The 17,052-nt window shown below is 36.1% G+C and overlaps 1 protein-coding gene across 5 annotated transcripts in view; it reads right to left on the bottom strand.

Moving 5' to 3' along the window:
• Positions 1–17,052, bottom strand: part of AFG2A (AFG2 AAA ATPase homolog A) — a 330,482-nt gene that overhangs the window by 43,079 nt on the left and 270,351 nt on the right. For 4 of the 5 annotated variants that reach the window (XM_065905059.1, XM_065905061.1, XM_065905062.1 and 1 more), the window contains exon 15: positions 15,233–15,397. In XM_065905059.1, coding sequence (XP_065761131.1) covers positions 15,233–15,397 — 165 coding nt within the window. Of the gene's footprint in view, positions 1–14,105; positions 14,575–15,232; positions 15,398–17,052 lie in introns of those variants that run through there. The other variant, XM_065905060.1, reaches the window with a different exon arrangement.

Below are 17,052 nucleotides of genomic sequence, written 5' to 3'. Positions count from 1 at the left end.
GTCCTTTGTTAATAGAAAATGGTACTTTTTAGATTTTGTATACAAATACTAGAAAAATATGGTCTTAAACATGTATGTCCTAGTTTTAGGGGTCATGTTTAAGAATTAGTGACTAAATATTTATAAATAGTTTTCTTTGGAAATTTTTTACTGAGTGCCTTCTAATACATCTCCAAAAATTTTATATAAAAATGTCTAATGAAAAAAAGCTTGTTATAAGGGGCAGAAATTGGTTGTGACTTTTATTCTTTAACTCAGTTGTCTTTTTGAGCTTGTGGAGGAAATTCCCAGTTTTTTATATTCTTAACAATGAATTTCCTCTTAAATTTGGACCTTAAACCAAAATTCTTTTAGAAACAAATCCCTCTTATCAAACAAAATTCTACAGATTAAGTTGGGCTGCTTCCCTCAATGCAGTCCAGATGAGGGGCCCTAGGATTTTTCTTCCAGTTTGCTCCTATGTCCTGGCCTTGGGACCACCCAGAGGAACCCTGGTGCTTTTAGAGTCAGCTTTAAACTAGTCTCTAAAATATAAATATTTTCCAATTATAAAATCACTTACTATTGAATTTTCTATTACTATTACCCATCTTTTAGTTTCTACCCCAAAGTGCCTGATGCTAATAAGGCTTAGTAAAACTTGGGATGTAATCTCAAAAACGACAGAATGATCTCTGTTCGTTACCAAGGCAAACCCTTCAATATCACGGTAATCCAAGCTTATGCCCCAACCAATAATGCTAAAGAAGCTGAAGTTGAAAGGTTGTATGAAGACCTATAAGACCTTCTAGAACTAACACCCAAAAAAAGATGTCCTTTTCATTACAGGGGACTCGAATGCAAAAGCAGGAAGTCAAGAGATACCTGGAGTAACAGGCAAATTTGACCTTGGAGTACAGAATGAAGCAGGGCAAAGGCTAACAGACTTCTGCCAAGAGAAGGCACTGGTCATAGCAAACACCCTCTTCCAACAACACAAGACAAGACTCTACACATGGACATCACCAGACATTCAATACCAAAATCAGACCGAAATGTAAAAAGAGAAATGCAAATTGGTTGTCTGAGGAGGCTTTACAAATAGAGAAAAGAGAAGCGAAAGGAAAAGGAGAAAAGGAAAGAATACCCATCTGAATGCAGAGTTCCAAAGAATAGCAAGGAGAGATAAGAAAGCCTTCCTCAATGATCAGTGCAAAGAAATAGAGGAATACAATAGAATGGGAAAGACTAGAGATCTTTTTCCAAGGGAACATTTCCAGGGGAACATTTCACGCAAAGAAGGACTCAATAAAGGAAGAAATGGTATGGATCTAACAGAAGCAAAAGATATTAAGAAGAGGTGGCAGGAATACACACAAGAACTATACAAAAAAGATCTTCATGACCCAGATAATCACGAGGGTATGATCATTCACCTAGAGCCAGACATCCTGGAATGCGAAGTCAAGTGGGCCTTAAGAAGCATCACTCTGAACATAGCTAGTGGAGGTGATGGAATTCCAGTTGAGCTAGTTCAAATCCTAAAAGATGATGCTGTGAAGGTGCTGCACTCAATATGCCAGCAAGTTTGGAAAACTCAGCAGTGGCCACAGGACTGGAAAAGGTTAGTTCTCATTCCAATCCCAAGAAAGGCAATGCTAAAGAATGCTCAAACTACCACACAATTGAACTTATCTCACATGCTAGTAAAGTAATGCTCATAATTCTCCAAGCCAGGCTACAACAGTATGGGAACTGTGACCTTCCAGATGTTCAAGCTGGTTTTAGGAAAGGGAGAGGAACCAGAGATCAAATTGCCAACATCTGCTGGATCATCGAAAAAGCAAGAGACTGCCAGAAAAACATCTATTGCTGCTTTATTGACTATGCCAAAGCCTTTGACTGTGTGGGTCACAACAAAATCTGGAAAATTCTTCAAGAGATGGGAATACCAGACTACCTGACCTGCCTCTTGAGAAACCTGTATGCAGGTCATGAAGCAACAGTTAGAAGTGGACATGGAACAACAGACTGGTTCCAAATTGGGAAGGGAGTATGTTAAGGCTTTATATTGTCACCCTGCTTATTTAACCTATATGCAGAGTACATCATGAGATGTACTTGGGCTAGATGAAGCACAAGCTGGAATCAAGATTGCCAGGAGAAATATCAATAACCTCAGATATGCAGATGACACCACACTTATGGCAGAAAGTGAAGAGGAACTAAAGAGCCTCTTGATGAAAGTGAAAGAGGAGAGGGAAAAAGTTGGCTTAAAGCTCAACATTCAGAAAACTACAATCATGGCATCTGGTCCCATCACTTCATGGTAAATAGATGGGGAAACAGTGGAAACAGTGGCTGACTTTATTTTTTCGGCTCCAAAATCACTACAGATGGAGACTGCAGCCATGAAATTAAAAAACGCTTACTCCTTGGAAGGAAAGTTATGACCAACCTAGACAGCATATTAAAAAGCAGAGACATTACTTTGCCAACAAAGGTCCATCTAGTCAAGGCTATGGTTTTTCCAGTAGTCATGTATGGATGTGAGAGTTGGACTGTAAAGAAAGCTGAGCATGAAAGAATTGATGCTTTTGAACTGTGGTGTTGGAGAAGACTCTTGAGAGTCCCTTGGACTGCAAGGAGATCCAACCCGTCCATCCTAAAGGAAATTAGTCCTGAATATTCACTGGAAGGACTGATGATGAAGCTGAAACTGCAATACTTTGGCCACCTGATGCACAGAACTGGCTCACTGGAAAAGACCCTGATGCTGGGAAAGACTGAAGGCAGGAGGAGAAGGGGATGACAGAGGATGAGATGGTTGGATGGCATCACTGGCTCAATGGACACAAGTTTGAGTGAGCTCCAGCAGTTGGTGATGGACAGGGAGGCCTGGCGTGCTGCAGGCTATGGGGTCGCAAAGAGTCAGACACAACTGAGCGACTGAACTGAAATGAAACTGCTAAACAGCAAGAAAAGCTATAGGGAACATACTGGAATACTTTTAAGTTCTTTTCTATTTATTTTTAAAAATATAACCCCCAAATGCACCAATTAAGAGATTCATTTGAGAGAGTAAAATTTTAAAAAATGCAGATACCTCTGAGATTATTTAACATTACGTAGTGAACTGACTTAATAGATTGCTTTTCAACCAGACAACTTATTGAGATCGTCAAAAAAAGGACTCAGAAAAGTAGGCCTGGAGGATGCTAGGGATGGGGTAAGGAACTTGGAAGATGAAGGGTGAAAAGTTATATAAAGAGAAAAAGTGAAGACAAACGGTTCTCTAATCTTGCATAGGACTGGCTTTGTGCCAAGTTAAAAAAAAAATTTCCCTCATTCCTTTGGTTGGCTGTAATAGTTTATGTCCTTCTTTTTCCAGGAACTAAAATTTATACCCACTTCTGTTAGGTTACCTATACCGTGATGTACTACATTTCAGGGAACTAGCTTGGAAACTATTCACCAATGGAAGCATTGCTTTGAGAAATAAATGTTACTTTGAATCCTTAAGAGGCAACTCAGAGTAAACTTTGTATAAACTAGGAAATGCCTATACCAACCCGATTCTCAAAGATAATTCAGGATAAAATCAATGACTACTAACTAACAGAAATCATCTTTATTAGTCAGAAAAAAAGAAATAAAAAATATAACATGACCTGTTCTTTAATCATTTGAGGTGTAATGGACTCTGTGTTAGTCTGCTTGGGTTGCCATAGAAAATACCACAGACTGGATGGTCGAAGTGCTAGAAATTTATCTTCTCACAGCTGGAAATCTAAGATTGAGTGCCATCAGGGTCAATTTTTGGTGATGGCTCCCTTCCTATCTTACAGACATCCAAAAGTATCATAGTATCCTAGGTCATGTATGACCTTTCCTCTGTATATCCAGGAGGCTTTATTAGACCCTAACCATCACTTTATTTAATCCTAGTTCCCTCCTTTCCTTATATGCTTTATCCCCAAATATTATTGCATTGGGGGTTAGAACTTCAACACATGAATTTTTCAGGGACAGATTTTGGTTCGAAGCCACTCTTTAAAAAATTATAAGTAATTGCAATCATGGAAAAGAGAAAAGAAAACTTCAAACTTATGAGGCACTAAGATCTCTGCCTCTCTCTTATCAGTCTGTGGTTCTCTCTGTGAAGCACATAAAATGGGAGAAACATTCTTTAATATTTTATATTTTGCCTATTATATGACTTTCAAAATGAATCACATCTTGATCATTTAAAGTATTGGTTATCAAAAAAGAATTCAGGAGGTCCTAAGGCTCTATCACTACTGGAGGAGCAAAATCAAAAGTTCAAAACAATACAGAACATAGCTTTATATACTACTTTATGCTATAAGATAATATTATAAAAATTATTATGATGAGGTTTTAGGGTAGTAATTGAAAATAAACCACTTGGAGTAGGATCCAAGTCATGCCCACATTCAACTGGATTTTATAATAAGCTAGATCACGTTACAGCAGAACTTTGATGTGTTTCAATTTTTACATAATTTATGCTGTATAATATGGACCAAGTCTTATACTTATTTGAGTTATTTTATTATATTCCTAAAACTCAATGACTGATTTCTAGTTTTAGATATAAGTGTGAAGTGAATGAAAATATTAATGTAACTTGCTTTACAAAATAAATGTTCTAAAATTTTATAAATAAATCTTTTTAAATATGTAATTTAAAAGCACCAAGGATATACTTTACTCATGAAACTATGCCTAAAGGTTCAAAAATGAGGAAGCTAGACATGGCAAAAAATATTGGTGTTCTGTTTACAGCAAGAGCACAATATTAATTTTATAGCATAAATGTCTTTTATTAAGCTCGAAAGAAGCCATGAATGAAATGGTAGCCCAGTGTCTGTGAACTTGTGTATGTATACATACTTTATGCCCATTATGACCAATTCAATTGTATAATAAGAAAGTTCATTGTGAATTGACACTTCTGGATTCATCTCCCCCACATCTCCAGTTCTGACCCAGATTTATGATACAGAGAAGAAAAGAAAAAAGAAATGCTGGGACTACTATTGTTCAGTGTTTGACCTTTTGCAATTTTAAGAATTCTGGCAAGAAGTTAATACTAGGCAAACAAATACAGTTCTTACGTTTAAATATAAAACCATTCTTTAATGGTTCTTTTGAAGTGAATAAAGATATGCCAAGGGACTACTTTCTCTATCACTGACGGAAGGTCTTTTCCAAATGCCAAGAACAATTTAAGTGATTTTCCATCTTTTTGGGTAATTCTGAAGAAAAAGAGAAAATGACTAATTTATGACTTGGAACTTCTGCAATGATAAAATTGGTATGTGTATTGTATCTTAATTTTTCCTTCTAAATGAACAGGGAAACTTTCCCACAAATATAAAAGCAAAACCCATTTTCCAGATTTTAAGCAAAAAGAGAGCTAGCTGTTATTAAAGACCACTAAAAATAGTATTTGGAAGTTAAAAACAGACAAAAGAGAGATGCAAATCTTAATTCTTTGTACTTTTCTTTCAAGCCTAAGATAAGGTTAGATTCAGTTTTTAAATTTCTAAAACACAGGAGAGGTTATATTTAAGAACAATTCAATGACTGTATTATAACTCTAAACTATTTTACAGTTTTGGTAATATTTTAATAGAATGACACCTTTGAGAACTCAGAATCACTGCCACTTAAGGATGAAGAATAAGAACATCTCTATGCCATCATCTAACACCAGATGACAAACAGGAAGTATTTTTGTCCTTCACGTTAGCTTTCTGAGCCTTACCTAAACACTCAGGTTCAACTCTAAGCTAAAACTGAAAAGGCACAGTAACTCAGTATATGTATTTCCTAAACAATCATTCTAGCAGAAATGCTAGGTGTACCATTTTTTTCTTTTCAATTAATAAAACATATTAAAAAATTACATTGTACCCAAGGAATCAAGCATTACTTTAATATACTGAAATAGGGATATTAGGTAGACAGTTTGTAAGGAAACATGAGGTTTACGCACTTGAAAGAAAAAAAAAAAAGTACACATGTTTAAAAAAGGAACAAATAAAAATAGGGATTTCAGATGTTTATAAATCTAAATCAGCCAAAATAAATTCTGCATGTAACTATGAATTACAGTTTAAATTTAAAGAACATACCATTATAACTAAAAACATGACATATACATAAAACACTCATGAGTACTCACAAAATCTAAGGCAATAAAATGTGGAAATATTAAATATTAAACAAATTAAGTTCTTTATATTAGAGAGCAATGAAATTGATTTTGCTGATTTATAAAAATATACAACAAAAATGATTTATTGAGCACCTGGCATATGTATGAGGATAAATACACTTATGTACTTACTGTATGAATCATTTCATCTACTCTGGACAACAGATCTCTCTCATTATTTACATATCAGGAAACTGGTCACAAGCTAGGAAACAGTCAGACCTGGCATCTGGATTTAGATCTTTCTCATTCCATAACCCATCTGCCAACTATAATGCAGTTTCACATAGTACAAATTGTTCTTTTTAAAAAAAATTTTTGTTTGTTTATTTGGCTGCACCAGGTCTTCATTGCATCAGGTGAGTTCTTTCAGTTGAGGAATGTGAACACTCAGTTCTGGCATGTGGGATCTAGTTCCCTGACCAGGAATTGAACCTGGGCCCCCTGCTTTGGGAGTGTGGAGTTCTTAGCCACTGGACCACCAGGGAAGTCCCCAATTGTTCTTAAAAGAAGAAAAAGTCTTCACTTACATTGGTGGCATACTTTTCATATATAGATCAATTAAATTAATATTAGAAATTAGCCTACTTCACCTCAAATAATCAAAAATGTCCAACCTTACCAGAATCTATACCACAGAATTAAAGCATGCTCTACATATTTAAAAAAAAAAAAATCATGAGCTCCTTCCAAGTTAGCAAAATCCCCCAAATTTATCACTCTTTCGAAGATGAAGCAGCACAGATTCAATGTTTATACAAAAATTCTGGGGGGACCAGCATGGATCAACAGAGAGACTGAAAATCTGGAAGAGGAGAAAGAACGCAGACTGTTAAAACGCCATTACTACTGGCCTGAATGAGTCTTCATAGATACGTACTCAGCCTGGACACCAGGCTTGAGGACTAGATTATCAGGTAGGTCTTGATGAACTTGTTGCCTTGATAACAACACTTCTTTTTATAAATGGGCTTCAGTACTTTATGCCTTCAGTAATAAAATGCTCTATTAAGTCTGTTGCCAGCCAGCCTCTCATTCAACATTCATTTCCTTTCTGACTAATGCTTCTTGTAATCTGACAGCAGTTTTAAACAACTGGCAAGGAGTCAGTAATACAGGTATGGCAGCACAGCGTGTTCTGGAGGATGGTTTGCTTTGGTGTAAACATTCTATCTAAAACAGCCTTCAGGTAAGCCGAATTAAGGTTCTTTTTTATTGCCAATTTAAGTTCATGTTTGGAAATATAGAAAATGTTACATTTCCATACACTGTACATTTTTAAAACTGTAGGTTAAAATGAACATTATAACTTTATAGCTTTTACTTACTTTCCTAACAAAGAGTTTAGGGAAAAAGCAGGCTGATGTATGTTTTCATTTTATAAGGCTTTTTATTCTAATGCCTCCAGAATCATAGATACTGAACTTGACAAGCTGTTCTTAAGAAAGAGCAAAAGCAGGGAAACCAAAGGTATCAAGGAAAAAAAATCACTGGGCATGGGAATCTCAGAGCAATTAAAACTTTCATTTCCATTCAGTGGAAAATTGTTCAAGTTTGCTAAGGAGATTTTTTTGGGGGGAGGGAGGGGCACACCACACAGCTTGTGGAATCTTCATTCTCAGACCACAGATTGAACCAGAGCCCTTGGCAGTGAAAGCATGGAGTCTTCACCACTGGACTTCCAGGGTTCCCAGGAGAATTTTTATTAAAATCTGAATTCTAAGCGCTGTCAGAGTCTTCCAAGGTTCCTATTCCTCTTGTGCCATGGTTAGGGTCTCTAGGCCATAGAAGCAAGTATTCAGAGACAATGACCACAATCCCAAGATTTCAGGCTTCCAGGAGCATTGTGAGGAAAACATAACTGTGTTATATGTCCTTGGAGGTCCAATCCCTAAGGAATAGGACTACTCTAAGCTATGACATGTATAGGCACACATTATTAGCACTAGGAAGGATCATGAAGACCACATCTCTACTCTTTTATTAAAATACGAGAAATGAGTTCTAGAGATGATAACTGATTTGGTCAAATTAATACTATAGTAAGTGGTCAAGACAGGACTGAAGTCTAGGTCTTGGTTTTTACCAAACAGTAAAAGAGAGGGGTAGAGGACTGACTTAAAAGTCATAGCCTAATACATGCTTTCAGGATATCTGGTTTTTGCACTGGAAGATTTTATCACAATTCATTTAAACAGGGTAGCTATTGATTGGTTCAAACTTGAGAAAGGAGCACGACAAGGCTGTTTATTGTCACCCTGTTTATTTCCCTTATATGCAGAGCACATCGCAAAATGCCAGGCTGGATGAGTTACAAGGTGGAATCAAGATTGCTGGGAGAAATATCAACAACCTCAGATATGCAGATGAAACCACCCTTATGGCAGAAAGCGAAGAGGAACTAAAGAGCTTTTTGATGAGCGTGAAAGAGAAGAGTGAAAAAGTCAGCTTAAAACTCATTAAAAAATTAAGATCATGGCATCCAGTCCCATCACTTCATGGCAAATAGATGGGGAAACAATGGAAACAGTGACAAACTTTCTTTTCTTGGGCTCCAAAATCACTGTGGATGGTGACTGCTGCCATGAAAATAAAAGACGCTTGCTTCTTGGAAGAAAAGCAATGACAAACCTATATAGCGTATTAAAAAGCAGAGACATTATTTTGCCTACAAAGGTCCATAGTCAAAGCTATGGTTTTCCTAGTAGTTATGTACGGATGTGAGAGCTGGACCATAAAGAAGGCAGAGCATCTAAGAATCGATGCTTTTGAATTGCGGTGCTGGAGAAGACTCTTGAGAATTCCTTGAACAACAAGGAGATCAAAGCAGTCAATCTTAAAGGAAATCAACCCTTGAATATTCACTGGAAGAACTGAATACAAACTCCAATACTTTGGCTACCTAATGTGATGTCCAAGGTCCTTCACACTTGTCTGACTCATTTTCCCTGGTTTATTACCTACCATTTCTACTCTCAGACTCTTTTTCTACTCATATTTCAACCTTTAACTGAATGTAGAACTCACTATGTTCTTTTATGCATTTCTACCTTTCTGTATGCCAGGGACGCTCCCCTTTCCAGCCCTCCTATGCTTGGGGACTGCTATTCACCTATTAAGACTCAGATCAGCTATCCCCTCCTTCAATCCTACTTAGTGCAGAGTTACATTTTCTTCTTTCTCCCACAGTATTCTGCACATCACTATATCATGTCACATAAACACATTGTATTGGAGAAGCAAACATCAACCTACTCCAGTATTCTTGTCTGGAAAATCCCGTGGACAGAGGAGTCTGGTGGGTTACAGTCCATGGAGTCAAAAAGAGTCAGACACAACTCAGCACACACGCAAACACATTATATAGAACTTAGTTGTTTATTTGTCTTTCCCTCTAAACTGAAGATCTTATTCATAATACCTGGGAAAATACTGTAAGTAAATAAAGAAAAACATAGTTCCTAACATCAAGTAGCTTATAATTTTTGTGATGATGACATCCAGGCAGCTAAAGACAATAACTGTAAAAAAAAAAGTACATATAAAAAAAGTCTCAAGATGTTTCATACCTACTGTCCACAAGAGCAGGCAAACCTTTATCAAAGATCAGAGATGTCAAAGGGACTATGGAACATTTTCAAAGATCCTTCTGTTGACTCAAGAGGCTGGAAGAGCCTTTCAGGATGAGTTCAAGGATCTGATTTCTGGTTCTGAGTCTGTCACATTTATTTGCTGTGGGACTTCAGATAAATCAATATCAAAAAAAGTTTAAAACTACAAGTGTCACTTTAGTGAATGTTAAAACTGGTATTTTTGTTCATTAGGATTACTTAGAATCAACACACAAATCATCCATCCACCATATAGTTCACTGATGCAGTGGACACAGTGGTTGCTGTGCTGGGAGTCCAAGAAGTACAGAACCTGGTTTCTGCCACAGAGAATCTTACAGTTCGTTTGGCGGGACATGAGGCAGCTGCCCTTATTAAAATAACCAGAAGGGAAAATATCCTAAAAGCCAAACAAATGAAACAGAAATCAGAGTAAAAGCATTCAAAAGGAGAAGCCATTTTTGGGTGGGTTTGTCACAACGGTTTTATTACAAAGCAGTGATTTCAGTAGGCTGTGTACTACTGAGTACTACAAAGTACTATGAGCAGAGTACTTTGAAACTCTGGGGTATGGATATAGAATTTTAGGGTAAACGCACAATAAAGACTGGAGGGACAAAGATCTCAAATAAGAGCAGTAGACTAAGTAGTCACAACAGCACGATTTCACAGGGCAGTTTCTGATTAGGCAGGACAAGCAGATTGCGGGTGTACCTACAGGAGGCTGTGAAGTCCCATGGTGCCTGCTGCACTCAGGGATGTGAACACTGCTGCTAATTGCTCTCCACCAGCACTGCACAGGGAGCCAAAACGTGTCCTGTCCTGCCTGAGGATCTTGAGTCCTATCTCAGATGTGTTGCAAGGCTGGTCATATAAAGAGTCAATCTATGCCAGGTTCCAGTACATTGATCTTGATTTTTATATTAGGGAAAATAGTCACAAGAGGATTCATGGAGGAAAAGTGCAGATATCCTACATGATTATAATTGCTCCTTCCGTTTTCACTGGGTAGGAGAAAAGAGAATAATAGTCAGCAAGACAGAAAAGTGGGCAGGAGGAGAAGGGAACAACAGAAGTTGAGATGGTTGGATGCCATCACCGATGTGACAGACATGAATTTGAGGAGGCTCCAGGAGTTGGTGATGGACAGGGAAGCCCGGTGTGCTGCAGTCCATGGGGTTACAAAGAGTTGAACATGACTGAGCGATTGAACAACAACTTTATTACCTATAATAGCTCAAGCACAGTGAATAGAACCCTTTTTGAATTAATGAGGCACACTGGAAGGTGATTTTTTTAATGTCACGCTGACATGAAGATTTTGAGCTTTTATTAGACCCAGAAGGGCCCAGACTTAGACTACAAAATGGAATTCAGAGCAAGACACATCACTTTAGTAAAACAAAGATAAGAAGAATAAATTTACATGAAGTTAAAGCTTTTTGAAAAATTAATGTGAAATGTATTTAACTCTAACAAATTGCTAGAGCTAGATTCATAAGATGACTCTAAAAAGGGTCACTATATTAAGTAGATTTCTACAACTGAAGAAAAGTGTAAGAGGCAAACTCAATTATTATTTATTAACAACTTTCAGATAAATTATCTGGTTATTGAGAACATGCAAAACTGTCTTATGGCAGCATCATTCAATACTGCAGTGGTAAATATAAACACTGAACTGATATAAGGAGGATAAAATGAAGGGAAATAACATTTATGAAGCACTCATGTGTCAGGCCTTGTTGCTTTTACATTTATTATCTCACTCAACCCTCAAAACAGTTTGTCATGCAGGTATTTCACAGATGAGGAAACGAAGATTCAAAGAAGTTAAATATTAAATAACTTGTCTGAAGCAACTCTGAAAGAAATGAGCTATAATTCTATTAAAAGTCTACTCAACTGTATCATTAAAATTGTTTTTTCTCCTATTTAATTGCCTCTCTTGAAAGCTGAATTCTCAAATCTTGATATGTGAAATAAATGCTATGATTGCCTATATTACTCATAAATGTATAGCTGATACCTGGCTCTTAGATGTTTTGTCAATTTAACGAGATAATCACTAAAAGGAGGATAACATCCAAATGCAAATAGTTAATCTAAATTTTACCGACATTAATTGTCAACCTGTTTCAGCAAATTCTTATACTGAGGAAATTACGTATCTTATTCATCACCTCTGTCTTCAAGCACATGGCACACGGGTAATGGGCCCAGTTATGGCTTCATATGCATATATTTATGATTGCTGATTTCCTGCCAGTGGTAAAAGTTTTCCAAAAGGAACTAGGATAATTTGACATAGCAGAAATACATGAAGTGGAATCTGCTACAAATAACTTAAAAAACAAAAATCAAAGCAAAAGAAAACAATAGCCATAACCAAAAAAGACTTCTTACTTCCTCCTGAGCTGAATTCCCATCTGCTTTTAAATGGCAACATGTTTTTCCATTAAGTGGAAGCTACAGCCAAGAAACCAAAGACAATGAGGCTCTGGCCACGGGGGAACAGCGGGCTGCAGGGGTGGCTGATGGATGCTACCTGCTTCAGCCTCTCTGCAGAAGATGCTCCCTAGGGACCACCTTCTCCTTTCAACTGGAGACAAACTTCCCCTTGGGACTCTCCTTAGGATTAAAAAATATATTCTAATTCCTTGTAGACCCTTTCCAAGGAGGGAAAATGAAGTAACTCAGTATAAGGAGCTATTTCAAACTCTGGGTGTCTGTAAGCTTTCATGAAACAAAAACACCAGGTGACAAAAAAAAGATTTTGAAAAAGTAACTCCTCTCATCCCAGTTGCTTAATAAGTGCCAATGTCATCTCCATCCCAATCATCCGCTACAACTTTTTAATTAAAAAGATAAATAAAATACTCACCACAGTTAAAGTAAACATTTTCTGTTTTCAAAAAAAACAGAGTGCCAGTAATTTCCTCATTTCTGGCTCACCCGGACAAATTTTTGTTAAATAGCTGATACTGTACAGTGAAATAAAATTAATTTTATATAATACTGAATATATTGAATATTGAATATACTACTTTACTGAGAAGACAATTAACTGAGTTAGCAGTTTCATTTTTATACCAAAAGTAGCCACAGAGACACTCAACCCTGAAAAAGAGGTTGTGCCTATAGCAGGATGCATTGCTATAAGAAGTTTCCTATATGACAAATGAGAAGGGAAAGTCTGTTTTTCCTAAATATAATTTTTTTCAGTTTATTAAGTCTTTGTAAAGTATATTCTATGTAGTAGGCTTTGTGCGGATATGACCTTGCTGGGGGAAGAAATAAATTAGTTACATCAGTGATAAAGCAGTGAGTCTGTAGGAGTCACATGACTGAAGTTCAAACTTTGACTTTGTTTTTACTATTTAAAAACCCATCAAAACTAATTTTGGCTTTCAAACATTGTCGTGCCATTTTCATTCTGATACAGAGAAGAAAAAAAGATGAGATCTTATATTTTATGTGAAGCTAAGTTTAATCTATCCTAAATTTCCTACTGATTAATTTTAAGACTTAAAAAAGACAGTATTTCTTTTCAAACAATAGGGCACCTGTGTGAATTACCTAAATATTGAGACCAAACCCTCCTCTCAGAACAAAAACTGTGTAACTAATCTGTCTTGTCCAAATTGAAAACACAGAACTACAAAGATATACGTCTGGAATAAATGTCTATAAAAATGTAATCATACACTAATTATAACTAGGACCACAGTGGAATACCCTTCCCTCATCCAAGCATTATGGGACACAAAAATGTAAAGTGAGTGATAGAAATGTCTGCTACTTTCTCTACGACTATTTGTAGAAGAGCTGATATAAAAATTAATCAGAAATGAATGTGCTTATATTTCAGGCTGAATAAGGCATGTACTACATAGGAATTAGCAAGCTGGTACAATAATTCCTGGCACCAAATGAGTTTTTACTTCTCAGCCAGACAGGCCCTCATTGGCTTTGATTTTTGTTTTGCACTTCTGCATTACTATCATGAATTACTTCAAAGTGAGAAAGGCATATTTATACTTTGCTAACTGCTCTTTCACTTCACCCAAGTGAAAGATTTATGGTTTCTTCTCCTGGCTGTTTCCTGTAAACTGACATATCATATACAGGATGCCAGCCTTTGCTCTCACATCAAAAACTAAATTCTAGAAATGCTACAGCAGTCAGCTAGCAGTAACTGTATGTTCATTTTAACTTAATGGATGGTCATGCCAAAGAGATGCTCATAAAGATTATTGTTTTAGACGGGACTTTAAATGTAAAGGCATTTTAACTGCTTCTCAAGCTTTCTACAAGAATTTTCCACCTCAGTGGAATTTAAACATTTAAAGAGGGAAAATCAAATATACATAGTTCACAGTTGCAGAAACAATGAGTAGATCTGAGATATTTTTTTGGTTGTTGCTATTAGTTATGACTACATGATATACTAAATCCAATTCCACATGTAAATTTATCTACAAGACTCTGATTATCATATGGTTTATTAAGTATTAGTCTCTTTGGTTTTTATAGAAGACAGATAAAAATAACAGTAATCAAAACAGAAAGTGGAGTCCCAGTCTGCTGGATAATTCAGAATGAAAAGAATCTGCAACTTCGTATTTATGAGAGTATTAATTTTCCAGTACAAACCCATATCAGTGGTATTCAGAAGACATTTCTGTGTTGAACACGTGTAGAAAAGTTGCACAAATATTTTAATGGAATTTTATTCTGTAAACAAAAACAGCCTAATTAAAGAGCTGCTAAGGAGAGAAAAATATGTCTTACTTAATATGCCATACCTAAAATTTTCATATTTTCACAGAGGTGTTGTTGTTCTTGTTTAAACTGTATTTTTACTATTAAGAGCAGGCTGGCTGTCCCTTCTATGATTTTATCACAGAATCTTTGTAGATTGAGATAATTTTCCAAAAGCTTAGAAGATAATAAAATCATCTTCTGTATTTCGGAGTATGTTCATGATATCTTAATCTCATTTTTATGATCTCTATGAGAACACAGTAGGGAAAGTTGTACACTATTTCCATTTGCTAGGTAAAGGAGTCAAAGTTCAGAAAAGTGTGTAACTGGTTGGAAGCTGCTGTATCAAGAAGCCCCAAAAGAAGAATCTTCTACTTTTGGTCCAGTCATCTCTCCACTATATTATGCTAACTCTCTAAAGACTACATTTTAAAAGCAAATGAAATACTGTAGGCCAGATAAAATGTACTTTAATTTTAGTGACTATCTGTCCTGTAGTGTATTTCCTGTTTTAAGATTTCTTAATATGGAGTTATTTAAAACAGTTGGCATCAAGCAATGTTCTTTGCTAATGACCCCAAACCACTGCTTTCCTCTCACCAAGGTATTTTGAGGGTAATTATCTTACCTCTGCTCCTGAATACGTATCTGTTTGGAGAATGAGTTCATTCAGATCAACCTCGTTATTGATTGGCATAGAGTGAAACTGCAGGTTAAGTATTTCCCTTCTTGTTGCTGCATCTGGTAAAGGCACATAGATGATTCTATCAATTCTTCCAGGTCGCATCAAAGCCTATAAAGAAGAGGGGGCAACACAGATTAACCAAGCTCAGAACTGACATTCCTCAAGAAAGGTATACAAGGAAAGAGGATGCCCAGAATCTTATGAATAACTCACTATTATCAAAATTAGTAACTAAAACAAGTACCAGTAGTTATGTATTTACATTAAAGACTCTAACAAATAAACAATGTCAGAGTACTTTTGAAAACTGAAAAGCAGTATTTCTGAACAGCTTTTTGCTCCCTTGCAACTAACTGTCAGGTCAGTAAAAGATGATTCTTCTCTTTTAAGGAAATGTGTATATGACTTGCATTCATCATATCAAAAGATTTGTTTTTGGATAACTTCCTGCAGTAATTCTTAAAATATGGGTTAAGCTATTTCAGAGGTCTCAAAATAACAGCTCAGATCAAAGAATACTTCTAAGAACTGATGGCAGTCAAAAAACTTCCCTAATATTTTATTGAAGGCTAATGCCTGAATTATCTTAGAAACAATGAAGTCATCTATTCAGAAAAAAAATATTGAGCATGTACTATTATATACTAGACTTTGTTCCTGGTTCTAGGAAATAGCATAAATAAGATAGGTATGTGTAAAGCCAATTATGTTGATAGTTATTCATGTCTGTGAATATACTAATAACCTTTGAATTGTATATTTTAAGTGAATGATTATGGTCTGTGAATTATATCTTAATAAAACTATTAAAAGAAATAAGGGTCTAAAGTGTGTGTTGACAGCATGCAGCAGTTTTTAGTGGGGGCAGTCAGAGAAAGCCTCTTTGAAGAAATAAATTTTGCAGATACTCCTAGAAGTCACCCATACAGAAATCTGGGGAAAGGGAACTCAAGGTAAAGGAAACATCAAGTGCAAAGGCACAGATGACTGGTATGTTCCAGAGAAATAAAAACCTCACTGTGGTAGAGATCGTGAATAAAGTGAAAAGATGTAGGAAATGTGTTAGAGAGACAGTCACAGGCAGAATATAAGGCCTTAAACAACATGGTGAAGAGTGTGGATTGTATTCCATTTGCAATGAGAAGCCACTGGAAGGTTTTAGGCAGGAAGGTGAAATGATAAGATTTACATGAAAAGATCATTCTTATGGGACAAAAAATGTCTAACATATACATAACAAAAATCCAAGAAAAGATGGGGTAGAAAAAAATATTTGAAGAAAAAGCTGAAAATTCCTCCCAGTTGGTAAACAAACATGAATTGACACGATCAAGAAGCTCAATGAATTTCAAACAAAGTAACTACAAAGAAAACCATACACAAACATATTACAGTCAAACTGCTAAAAACTAAAGATGCCAGAGTGAACACAGGGAACAATGATTTGAATCATCAATGACTCTCAATCAAAACAATATGGAAACCAGTAGAACAACATCTTTAAAATGCTGAAAGAATGAAAATGTCATCCCAGAATTCTATTCCCAGGGAAAGTACCCTTCAATAGCAAAGGAAAAATAAAGTCACTTTCAGATGTAACAAAAAACCAAGGAATATCTACCAGTAGACCTTTCCACTGGAAGAAAACCAGTAGATCTACACTACAGAAAATGTTAAAGGAAGTTCTTAAGGTTGAAAAGAAATGACATGAGATGAAAAACTGAATTCAGAAAGAAACAAAGTGGATTGGAAATGAAATACCA

This window comes from Muntiacus reevesi, chromosome 13 (assembly GCF_963930625.1).
Source record: "Muntiacus reevesi chromosome 13, mMunRee1.1, whole genome shotgun sequence".
In the NCBI taxonomy this organism is placed as follows: Eukaryota; Metazoa; Chordata; class Mammalia; order Artiodactyla; family Cervidae; genus Muntiacus; species Muntiacus reevesi.
Note: the sequence above shows the minus strand (reverse complement) of the source record. Positions and strands in the feature narration are given on the sequence as shown.